We start from the raw sequence: 13037 nt of genomic DNA on the forward strand, positions 1-13037 counted from the left end.
GGCAGAAGCCAGGGATAAGTGGACTCCTCTGAGACTGGTCCATTTGCATCAGTTTAATCTCTCCCATGTTTTTCTTATAATGGATTGTTCCATCCAGAGTACACAGGCAAAAAGAATTGCCTTGCGCTGTTCAAGACTTGGTGGCTACAACAAAAGCTGAGGACACAATTCTGGGCCAGCCCTAGAGTGTCCTATATAGAGCACCTGTACCCACAATTTGCTTGAGTCACGATCAATTTTAAATGATTATTCTATAGCTTGGGACTTAAATGTTTCCCTTTCAGATTTCAGATGCTTTAATCAAACGTGTTCAAGTGTCTCAGGAGCAGTGGGTCAAAGGAGCTCTGGAACCCAAAGTATCTGCTGAATTTGATCTCACTCTGGATAGCGAGCCATTGTTGCAGTCAATTCATCAGCTGGACTTCATTCAGATGAAATGTAGGGGTGAGCTTTTGTAGATTGCTTTTCTTTCTTTCTTTCTCTCTCTCTTTCTCTCTTTTACACCAGGATTTCAAAAAGCAGCGGGTGACAGTGAGGCACCTCCGATGGGCCTCAAAGATGGGAATTTCTTATCCAGATGTAACCAAGCATTTGTGTGATGAGAAAACCCTTTCCTCTTCCTGTGACCCTAACAAGCTCAGACAGTAGTAATAGATAATGTTAGACATCTGAGGATATGAAAAGCTTCAGACTGGGCCATCTGTTCTTTTCTTAAGTGAAGACGTTTACCGACATAACTGTAACTTTATTAAAAAAAATTAGCCTTGCCCCATTTTGGAGCATTGCAGATCAACAGTAGAAGTAATTTCAATTACCCATACAATCATGCTTGCCCTCATTCATAGGCTGCATTATTCTTAAAATGTGTGAAAGAACCATATTCATCTAGAGTTGACATTAATTTGTTCCCCAAAATTCTTCTGCGTGGATTTGGGTGCTAAATATTCTCCAGTATGCTCTGTTTGTACATTTTGATATTTGATGCCTGCGTTTTACATCTAATAATATCTGATTTCAATATTTGCCATTTTGCTTTAGTATTCGAGTTCAGAATTTCACAGCTCACATGGAATCGTAAAGCATTTCTGCGCATTCGCTGCATGATATGCAGTGATCATTACCATTTGACAGTTTGGTCAGTTATCATGTGCCGGTATAAGTATTTGTATTGATAGCTGATATGAAATTGTATTCAGTATGCAATAGTATTGTCTGATGTGAAATAGTGTTGTGGTTTTTTACCTTAATTGGCAGCTGTCATCCAACAGGATTTGATGTCTGAAAACTGTTAAGGTTTAATATTTGACAACAGGGGAAATGCTGCAATTCAGTGATTCAGCATCAGGTCCCAAATTCAGTGCCTGGAACCTCCAGATAGAACTGGGCATGTCCCCAGTCTGAAACCCAGTCAGTTTAGACAAAAGTGAGCTAGATGGACCAAAAGTCTTCCTTAAGCAGCTTCCTATGTTTATAAATTCTGACAGTAGTTGATAGCCTATGGATTACTGCATTTGCTTTTTGTGCCTAGCAATTTATATATACACACAGAGAGAATATGTGAACAATAACGCATTCAAATGTTGAATTCAAAATTCAGATGTAGAAATCGTTAATTTCAAATTTCCTTTCTGCTGTAGCGTAAAATTTTGAGAAAGAGGAGAGCGTCATGTGGACATGGCAAATGATGAATGCTCTGAGGATAGTCTATATGAAAGGGAGAAACCTTGTGAACTCACAGCCTCGTTTATTATGAGCATAGGGCATATTAAGCAGTTTCCAGAGGCACAGGTGAAACTTATCCTTTGTCAAAGACACATAGACACATTGTAGCTGTATAGGCAATGTTGTAACCCGCACTGAGACCTTAGGGTAATGTGACAACAATTTTCTTTATAATCAAGTGGTGTACCAATTTTATGAAATAAACAAATAATAACAGCTCTTTGAGCTGGTGTATCATTTGATAGGTAAATTCTATTGCATTAACTTGTCCCTGATTTATCCCATTTGAGCCAGCATATGCTAAAACAATGAAGGTGTGAATTCAGAACCCTAAGGACTGTGGCCCTTGGAGGCTATGTCCCAGGAGGACATTCGATCCGCTGGTGCAGCCTGCACCTTTCTGTAATTTATCCCCCTCAGTTATATGATACTCCATTTGTATTTTGTCCAAAGAGAGTGAATGCCTCAGCAAAACCTACCAGCTTCTCTTCAGTGTCCCTTTTGGCATTCTGAACAGGCATTGCACAGAAAGATTGCTCTTGCAATTCTGCTGCTTGGAAGAGCATGCTAGAGCCCCTACTTAGGATGAAAGCTACTCATGAGTGGCTGCTCCAGCCTGATGATTCTTTTGAGCTGCTTTTTATGGGAATGTGCATATTGCAAGTGCCCAAAGATCAGCACAGGAACAAAGAGGGACAAACAAAAATGAAATCAAATGAAAGACAACAATGGGTCAATTTCCTTTGATGCACCACAGAAGACTGCTAGGAGATTTCTGCTGGAAGGAATTGCATGGTTCATAGGTAAATGATGTTACCAGCACTGTTCATCTTTACAAGAATCATTGGTACATTTTTATCCTTGTTCATCCAAAGCTCATTTGATTTCAGTTGGCTTAATTCTGAACTCTAAAGGCTCAATCTAAAGCAATTAGGTCAGTTAATTTGACAGCTAAATCCTTGAGGAACAACAGAAAAATGCTTGAATTTAGGAAAGTAGTTAAAGGCAAAAATATGCTCCCCAAAAGGGTATTGTTTCCTAAACTAAATGGGTTATATTAATGAAGCCACTGAAAGAACATTAGCAAATTGCAACATCAAAAATTTAAAAACCCAGAAAAGAATATGCAGATGAGGAGAATTTAAGGTGAAGTCTCTCTTAGATTGTATAATTGCAAAAGAACCTGGTCTCAATTTGGATGTATTTTATTATTATTTGATAGCTTCTATTTGCCAGTGAACTAAGGGACGCGGGTGGCGCTGTGGGTTAAACCACAGAGCCTAGGGCTTGCCAATCAGAAGGTCGGTGGTTCGAATCCCCGCAACGGGGTGAGCTCCCGTTGTTCGGTCCCTGCTCCTGCCAACCTAGCAGTTTGAAAGCACGTCAAAGTGCAAGTAGATAAATAGGTACCGCTCCGGCGGGAAGGTAAACAGCATTTCCGTGCCCACATGACCCGGAAGCTGTACGCCGGCTCCCTCGGCCAGTAAAGCAAGATGAGCACCGCAACCCCAGAGTCAGCCATGACTGGACCTAATGGTCAGGGGTCCCTTTACCTTTACCTTATTTGCCAGGGCAAGAATTTGGACTGTAATATTTCCATTATAACAGGTGTCTTCTAGTATGTTTAGGCATAAAGAGGGATGCTGTGCTTCCTTTCTTCAGTGACAAACCATCTATATCCAATTTGCCCCATATTATGTTAGGATGTGTGTCCATCTCTCTCCCAGTGCTGCTGCCTTCTCAGTCTGAAGCTGGCTACCTCTAAGGGCCAAAGCAGCAGAGATGTTAAATTTGCCACTTCCAGCTCTTGGATTCATAAGCTATTGTCTGCATGGCCTGTTTTCCTTTTTTAAAAAAACCCATATGTGCAGTTCCTGAGTTTAGTGGATGCTTTCTGAAAAGGACACACCAAGTATCCAAAAGGCTCCATAGGGAGTTGGCTAAAGATGTCTTAGATGCCTGCCTCTTCTCATCACTCTCTCTTGGCGAGAGTGGTAATCATGGGTGCAGTGAGTTGGGTTTCTATGGCAAGGCAGTTGCAATTTTGTACGTGCAATTTGTACAAAAAGCTTGGGTGGAATGTGAGTTGTCTGGGAAGTTAGAATGAAGAAACCAGGGGACAGGAATGGGTGCAGATGTTCTGTGATGGTTTTCTAGTAGTTAGGCTGTCCAGGGATGTCTATGTTGTACTAGGACAACTTTAAGCTTAAATGAATAATATATATTTAAATGGTGGATTATTATAAATGACAGAATGAAGTCATGAAATGCTTTTAACAAGCTTCTGTCCTTATTCAACCTTACTGAGAGATGAATGTCTGCCCTTAGCTATGCTATGTTTTCTACTAAGGAGAAGGAAAATGTGGATCAGACTGTATTAAAATGTGTGTGCATTTCTTGCCATTGGTGAAATAACTCTTCCTCTCCAAAAGTATAATTTCATCAATAATACAGAAAAGAAGAGCTTCTTTAGCATTGCTCTAGGAACAGATTAATTAATAATGTTATGTTAGAGAAATCTTGAATTATTACCTATTAGTAACATAATTCTTAAAACAGCTACTGTAGATATTCAGAACCTATTGATACTGTAGATATTCACAGTAGCTATTTTACTAGCTGTAAGGCACCAAAGATTTCAAAACTGGGACTCTTACTGGCTAGGCTTCCAAACCTTGGGTGATAGTAAAAAAAATTACTCAGAGTAAACCAACTGACATTAATGGCTGTAATGTGGTCATGTTCATCAGGTGGCACAATGGCTCAGTGTGTCTGGCTGTTAACCAGAAAGCTGGTGGTTCAAGCCCACCCAGGGATGGCTGTGGGTAGGATTCCTGCATTGCAGGGGTTGAACTAGATGACCCTTGAAATCCCTTCCACCTCTATGATTCTTTGACTTCTATGTTCATTAATTTCAATGAGTCTAACTCTTGAGTAAACTTTAGTTGAACACCACCCAGAACTTCATGCACCTCTCGAGGCAGCATCTCTGCTAAAGAGCTTGCAGGCTGAATTTTTTTACCCCAATGTCTAGACAGCATTATGTGCCCCACCAGCTGACTTATACCTTGTCACATGGCCAGGGGAGCCAGCATAGTTCTGCCTGTCCTTATTAAGTCTTATGTTCTGGGACTGCTCTTCAAACAGAACCTACATACTGTTGTTGTCATCCATCTTCCTCGTGAGACGATGGAGTACAGCTCCGTGGATGAAGTCAAACCACTGTGTAACAGCACTGAAGTGAGCTTCCCTTGGATGCAAGCCTGGGTAGTGTATATGGAGGTCCTGGGCTGCCCAGACAACAATAACAATAACAATAACAATAATAATAATAATTTACCAGTATTTATTTATACCCCGCCCATCTGGCTGGGTTTCCCCAGCCACTCTGACCGGCTTCCTGCAAAAAATCAAAATACAATAATTAATCAAATATTAAAAGCTTCCCTAAACAGGGCTGCCTTCAGATGTCTTCTAAAAGTCAGATAGTTGTTTATTTCTTTGACATCTGATGGGAGGGTGTTCCATAGGGCAGGCCCCATGACCGAGAAGGCGCTCTGCCTGGTTCCCTGTAATTTCGCTTCTCGCAGTGAGGGAACTGCCAGAAGGCCCTCGGCGCTGGACCTCAGTGCTGAACGATGGGGGTGGAGACGCTCCTTCAGGTATACTGGACCGAGGCCGTTTAGGGCTTTAAAGGTCAGCACCAACACTTTGAATTGTGCCCGGAAATGTACTGGGAGCCAATGTAGACACACACACCCCCTCGGCCTTGCTGGTGTGGTCCAAAGGTGTATACATATTACTGTTTATTCCAGCTCTAGGAGCTATCACTGCTGGTGTTTGAAGTACATTCCATATCTATCCTTTTCAGACCATTTGAATTTCAGCACTTCCTTCAGCTTCTATAATTGGGACTCTTAATGTCTGTACCCATACTTAGCTTTCTAGTAATAGTTTTGTATTGGTGTCCAAACAGCCATCTGTCACACAGATTCCCTCTGCTGTATTACAAAATCCTCAAATGCATCACTTCTAACATGTCTCCATCCTGGCTGAGTTTTGATGGCACTCCACCTGGTGCGGATTTCTGTGCTGGCCACACCCTATTCCAAACATTGCTCTCCACTCATTGGCTCTACTCTTATGTCACCAGATGCTTTCCTGCCCATGTGTTGCCTCATGCATTGTGCTCTGCTGGCTCTGCTTCAAAGGTTAAACTACAAAATTTCAGCCACAGAATTCTTGCAGGAATAGAAATCCTGTCTGGTGGAATCTAGACACATATCAAAACCACTCTGAAAATGCTTTTTTTGAAAAAGGGTTTTTTAAAAAATACATTGAATTTTCCATAAGGCTCACCACGCCATCTAGTGTCACATTGTATATTGCACTTAAAACACACTTAAAACGTTTTATTTGCAGCTGTATAGCTGAGTCCACTGTAGATGGCAAGCTTAACTGGAATGTCACCTACAGGTATTTACATTAAATCCCTAAACTCTTTTGCAGTGAGAATTTTGTCAATAGACATATGATACACATTTGACGCAGCACCTTTTACCTTGGGGCAGAAAGAATGCTCCACTATATCACCATGTGGGAAGTTAGAGGGCATATGTGGCCTGTGGGTTACACAAATCTGATTTATACCAATTGAAATGCCAGCCTAGTTAATATCAACCAAGGTGACATTTTCCCTTCAGCCAATCAGTAAAAGCAAGGGTTTCAGAGATAAAGTGCTGCAACAGTTATGAGCAGAAGTAAAATAAAAGTTAATAACACAAGAACATTAGTCTTTATTAGAAGAACGTATGGTTCAATTATAGAGATGCAGGTTCTAGGTGAATAAAGGTAAAGGGACCCCTGACCATTAGGTCCATTCGTGGCCGACTCTGGGGTTGTGGCACTCATCTCACTTTATTGGCCGAGGGAGCCGGCGTACAGCTTCCGGATCATGTGGCCAGCACGACTAAGCTGCTTCTGCCAAACCAGAGCAGCGTACGGAAACGGTGTTTACCTTCCTGCCGGAGCGGTACCTATTTATCTCCTTGCACTTTGATGTGCTTTCGAAATGCTAGGTTGGCAGGAGCAGGGACCGAGCAATGGGAGCTCACCCCGTTGTGGGGATTTGAACTGCCGACCTTCTGATCGGCAAGTCCTAGGCTCTGTGGTTTAACCCACAGCGCCACCCGCGTCCCCTAGGTGAATAGTGAGTGCCGAATGCACACCAATGCCCAATTGCATTATTCTGTGTTCAGGCTATGGATAACCATTCTGCTTCCAAATAAGAAAAGAAAAGAAAAGAAAAAAAAAGAAAAGAAAAGAAAAGAAAGCCAAGAGATGAGTTGAGAGGTGGGATCTTGAACAAACTGGATGTTCAGTGAAGTAATCAGATGGTGACTTTGACAAAGATTCACTGTTCACTGCTTTCCCAGATATGGATATTCCTTATGGTTAAAAACAAACAAACACAAGGCAGTGTTAATTGGTCATAAAACTGCAATCCTTGGGATTGTTGCTCCAGAAATGTTCCCCTGAGTGTTAAGTGCCAAGAGAGCTGCAACTGCAATGCCAGTTGCGATGTGTGTGGATTTTGCTGCTTGTCACACGGGTGAGGGCAGAGTTGCACTAATCGGTGCTTAGTTTCTGTTTCAGTGCCGCCAGTCCCACTCCTGCAGCTGGAGAAGTGCTGTACTCGAAACAACAGTGTGACCCTCGCCTGGAGGATGCCACCTTTTAGCCATAACCCAGTGGAGGGTTACATCTTGGAACTCGATGATGGAGACGGTGGCCAATTCCGAGTGAGACCTTCGTTCCTCGTTGATTTATGTTTGGCATCCTTAAACAACTGCTTGTATTGCCTACTGGCGTTTAGTATCAAATTGAAAATCTTTTCAATCCAGTCTTAACCTGTCCCTGAAGAGGACCATTCCCTTCCCCATGACAGAAGAATAAGGTCACATCCACATCATATATTAAAAGGACAATTTTTCCCCCAAAATATTTTTTTATTATTTTCTTCATATGATCTTTTCCCAACAATTCTTATTATCACAATATAATCCCTTTGACTCCACCGAGCCTTGACTTCCCTCCCTCCCCGTAGCTGGTATATGTATCACAATCTTATTGCATATATTATTCTCATATCCCTACTATTACATTGAAGGCATTATTCCAGTCCTGCTAGTGTCTTTAAGCTTTTATGGTTCTCCTTTAAATATTCAATGAATTTACTCCAGTTGTTATAGTATCTCTGGTCCTCTTGGGCCCGGATTTTCCCTGTCAATTTGGCAAGTTCCACAAAATCTGTCATCTTCACCTGCCACTCCTCAATGGTTGGTAAATCTTGTGTTTTCCATTTTTGGGCCAGTAGAGTTCTTGTGGTGGTTGTGACATACATAAACAAATTCTGATCTTTTATTTTAATCTCTCGTCCCACTAGACCTAGCAAAAATGCTTCTGGTCTTTTGGGAAAAGTGTACTTGAATATCTTTTTAAGTTCATTGTAGATTGATTCCCTTGTCACAAGTCCACCACATATGAAAACAGTCCCCGTCTACTTCTTTACATTTCCAACATTTTCTGTCTCTCTTTCTATACATTTTAGCCAATTTTGGCTATATTAAAAGGACAATTATACCACTTTAATGGTCACAGCTTCCTCCAAACAATCCTGGGATCCCCTTAACAAACTATAGAGCAGAGGGTGATGATATGAATCATGTTTTTCAGTGCTGGCTTGCTGTTTGTGGAATGTCTTGCCAGGGTGTGATCATGATATGTTTTTAGGCACCAGTCAGATAGCCAATCCAGATAATGATGGGGTCCACTAAACCAAAAAAAAAAAAAAAAGATTCCCTTCCCTAATCTAAGGGGATGGGGCTTAGGGAGAGAGGGAGATTGGACTGGCAAGTGGTGCAAGCAGGGGCAAGCCCCCTAGTACTGCAAATTCTCCTTGCATGGTCGCAACATTGCTGAGATTAATTGTTTTGCAACAAGAAATTACATGCGGTTTACTTTGAAGGGTCTTATTAGGAAAGATCCCAGGTTAAGAAGAATTTGGTGAACTCAGTTGCTGCCTTTCTCCTTGTCTAGGAAGTGTATGTTGGTAAGGAGACCCTATGCACTATTGATGGCCTTCATTTCAACAGTACATACAATGCAAGAGTCAAAGCCTTTAATTCATCAGGAGTGGGCCCTTATAGCAAGACTGTCGTTTTACAGACTTCTGATGGTGAGTAACTTTAAAGATATGTAAAGTTACTTCTAAAGATTTCTCTTTGTCTAAAATCTATGGAAGCTTTGAGATTCTGGTAGTTTTCGGAACAACTGTTTCCAACTCAGTTCTAGAGTCCACATGAACTGCTGGGCCTTGCTGTGTGTGAATAGAAGCTGTTGGTGTGTTGTGTGGGTCAACGGCACGCAATTAGGTGACAGGAAACTTGGTTACAGTGAAACCTAATTAAGATTGGGCTTGCCAACCTCCATAAGCATCACTGCATTTATGTAGGTGCTTTCACACTTTGTACTTTGCCCTAACATGGACTGAGAATGTCCCACAATTTGATAGACCTATTAATGTTAGTTGGCAAGGAAAAAATAGGTATAAAAGGAGAATTCCCTGGATACCCAGTACTCTTTGGTGAAAGAACCCCAGCAGGGATTTAAAATCGCAAAATATGCAGCAAAGTAAAGCATAGAAATATAGGCTGTTAGACCTTTAAAATATATCGTCATGAGTTCTAAAACTCCCCTCTTCCAAAGTTCTGCACTTCCCCAGCATAGAAGAAGATCACATGTTTGATAAGTTTAAAATAGTTTACTTATAAACTCTCCAAAGGTTAAATTCATCTGCTTTTCAATACAGCATTCAGAAAACACAGGCAGTGAAACTTGGCCAAGTTACAGTAGGAACACAATAATGCAGTCAGAGCTTGGAGCAACCAGCTCACACCTCTTTACATGTTTTTCTGGTAGAATGAAATACAACAGTAGGCTTATTACCTTCCGCCCAAGGAGAGGTAGAGTGACCGAGCAAAGCCTGGCAGGGCAGATTACTCTATAGCATTAACCCCTTCATGTGTTAATTAGATTTAAGTGTATCGTGTATATTAGGTTGGTTATCCCACAGTTAATGCTTTGAATATGTCCAGGGCCAGACCAAAATATTGACTGAACTAAATCTCAGTAAATCTTTGAACTTTTTAACCATCATTAAACAACAGAAAAAGCATCAAATTCAAAAAGCATTGAATTAGAGCTGGAAAGGAAAAATCAGGAACAGTGTAGATTCTTCTTTTCATCATTTTGTTCATTTTCAAGATGCAGCTTGTTCAAGCAGCACCTACAGATGAATATTTTTGTTCAATTTCATAGTGTGTTGCTGATTCTTCTTTTGAAATTGTCATGTAAGGTCATATGACACCATGCAGTTGATAGGTAGCAGCCCCACCCACCTGTCAAAGTGGCCCACTCGGGGTTAGTGAGAAAAGGAGTATTGTGTGGCACACACACAGTTTGTAGAAAATATTGTGTGGGGTTTTTAATAATAATAATAATAATAATAATAATAATAATAATAATAATAATAATAAAATCATTTTTCATTGTGGGAAATCTGTTAATTTCACTACCTTATTAACTAATGCTTTAAATTCTTAATGTTTAACACCATTTGAAACAGGGTGAGGGGAAAAGTGGTCCTGTGAAACTAGAAAGATGATGAAGTTTATGGAACTGAAAACTGTACATAGACCCTTGAACTATTGGCACCTAAAAGCTAGAAGCTACTTCTGTAGAAAATGGAGATGTCCATTGCTTTTACAGCCCCCTTTCCCTAATTATATATCAATGATGAATTCCAGAGCTTAATTACATTTTCTCTCTGTGGAAATAATTTCCAAGCAATGTCTTATAAAATATGGATGTTAATTCAGGCTTCGGTTCTCTGTAATTACACTTGCTATCCATATGGGCAACCAAAGAAATTAATATTGATTAATGATACTTAACTGTCATGAATCACAAAACACATGTTAATCTCATCCTCTCTTCATATTCATGTTGCCAAACTATGTCAGGAAAAACCATTTGTTCCCAAGAATCTCTTTTCTTTTTTAAAAAAGTCTTCAGATGATCATAATTTGTAATCAACCTGGCCACTGATAGAGCAAAATATGCAAGCCTGAGCGAAGGGATAAGTTGCAGCTAAATTCCCAAGATGAAAAATTTTGGATTGTGAGAAGATGAAGATTTGCCTATTTGTTATTTATGTAGCTCAACCGGGATGTTCAGTGTCGTACAACAAAGCTAGTTGCTAATGCTAGAATTAGACATTCTAGCAGATGTGTAGCTGCTGCCAGAAACAGAAGCCTTAACTCTTAATTCTTTCTGGTAGTGATATAGAATGAAGCTATCACATTGTGAATTTCTGTGGCTTCACAAGAACCGGCCAATGAAATCAGAGTAAGAACAGGGAAATCTGCAGCACAATGATGTCATGCAATATTTCACAATGATGCCATGTAATGCCACACATTTTCATCACTAGATTTGCTCCGGGGGGGGGGGAGGTGGGATATAAATGCAATAAATTAATAAATATAAGAAACCATTTTGTTGTACATATTATCATGCATTTTACCATACATTGGCAGTTGATGTGTAATAAAAATTCTCCTTATCACTTGACGAAGGTGATAAAAGAGACCAAGTTATGTTGAGGTATATAGCTGAATAGATTGGTTGTCTGTATGGACTTCAGCATAACATCCTTAGCTCTCAGTTACTGAAATCAATGGAAATTAAATGTGATTTATTTATTTACTGCAGGGATAGGGATCCTCAAGCCTAGGAGCCAAAGGTGCCTCCTGGACTTGTCTACCTGGCCTTTGGGACTCTCCCACAGACACCCCCAGCCACAGCCCCTCTCCCCTCCCCTGCTTTGCACCCCCTCCAAATAATAAATTACTATTACTAGTACTCCTTTTTGCCTGGCAGCAAAATGTCCTTGGATTTTGATCCTGCTTCTTGCTTGCCTGGATGGAGGATAAAGAGAGGTCTGTGTAAGAACTAGACTCCAGTGCAAAAGTGCACTTTGTCATACAGTCCAACGTGCCGCAGAGGAAAAATTGGAACACACGACTTTGGGGGCTGCAGCCCCCCAAAACACATGTCTTTGGGGGGCCCCACTCTCAACGGGAGCCAGGTGACTTGTGCGAGAACCCAGCTTCCCAGAATGGGTGTCTTTTGGGGCTGCACTCTCGTGGGAGTCAAACAGGACAACCCAGGATAGAGTCAGAAGCTGGGATGGTTTCTGTAATACCAGGATGTCCCGCTTAAAGTGGGACAGTTGAGGCGTATGCTCTGTTGCTCTGCCCTCTTTTGCCATTGACTCAAACTACCAGTGGCATGTGGCCCTGGAAGGTTTCCCAGAAGGAAAAGAGTTGCTTGGACTTAGTACATTTGTATCCTACCTGTCTTCCATCATGGAACTCAGGGTAGCCAGGCCACAATCTCTCTTCTTCACCTGCTAATCCAGTGCTACTTTTCCAAGATAGGGTGTAACAAACCAGTGCCTTTTGTGGCATCCTTCTAATCCATCTACACTTTCTTTCTCAATAGTGGCCTGGTTTACATTTGATCCCTCTTCAGCCCATCGGGACATAGTCCTTTCAAATGACAACCAGACTGCTACTTGCAGTAGCTATGATGACCGCGTCATCCTGGGCACAGCAGCTTTCTCAAAGGGAATCCACTATTGGGAACTGCATGTAGACCGTTACGATAACCATCCAGATCCAGCCTTTGGAATTGCTAGAATCAACGTCGTCAAGGACATGATGCTAGGAAAGGATGACAAGGCATGGGCTATGTACGTTGACAACAACCGCAGCTGGTTCATGCACTGCAATTCTCACACCAATCGGTAAGCACCCAAAGACATTTTCTCATGTGCATGTGGAACTTTCCCCCCTCAGGAAGTCACTTCTCAAGAGAGAGGGCTTTTGGGAACCCTTCCAGCATTTCAATTCTAGACATTGCAAACTTTCCCCATAAATCAGAAGCTTATTGCTGTGTAGTTCTGTTGACATTTGTTGACATTATAACTTCATTATTTTTTATGGCATCTATGGACCAAGCTAGATGCAATATGAGCAGCCACTTAATTTAAACCTGGGCCTGCTTCAATCACATATAAATCAGCGAATGGAGAGGAGACTGACAATAAGGACACCCAAGTGGCGTGTACTAAACTTCCCCACCAAAATATTACCTCAAGACAGTCTCTACTCCAATCATTTTTCTCTTCA

At 41.2% G+C, this 13037-nt stretch overlaps 1 protein-coding gene across 4 annotated transcripts in view; it reads left to right on the forward strand.

Moving 5' to 3' along the window:
- The window catches only part of TRIM67 (tripartite motif containing 67), a 43327-nt gene that overhangs the window by 14992 nt on the left and 15298 nt on the right, over positions 1–13037 (forward strand). Inside the window, exons 5-8 of one of the 4 annotated variants that reach the window (XM_082217089.1) lie at positions 285–444; positions 7366–7523; positions 8821–8959; positions 12349–12652. In XM_082217089.1, the coding sequence (XP_082073215.1) occupies positions 285–444; positions 7366–7523; positions 8821–8959; positions 12349–12652 (761 nt within the window). The remainder of the gene's footprint in view (positions 1–284; positions 445–7365; positions 7524–8820; positions 8960–12348; positions 12653–13037) is intronic. The other 3 variants (XM_082217091.1, XM_082217090.1, XM_082217092.1) reach the window with 3 other exon arrangements.

This window comes from Podarcis vaucheri, assembly GCF_965113315.1.
Source record: "Podarcis vaucheri genome assembly, chromosome: 3".
In the NCBI taxonomy this organism is placed as follows: domain Eukaryota; kingdom Metazoa; phylum Chordata; class Lepidosauria; order Squamata; family Lacertidae; genus Podarcis; species Podarcis vaucheri.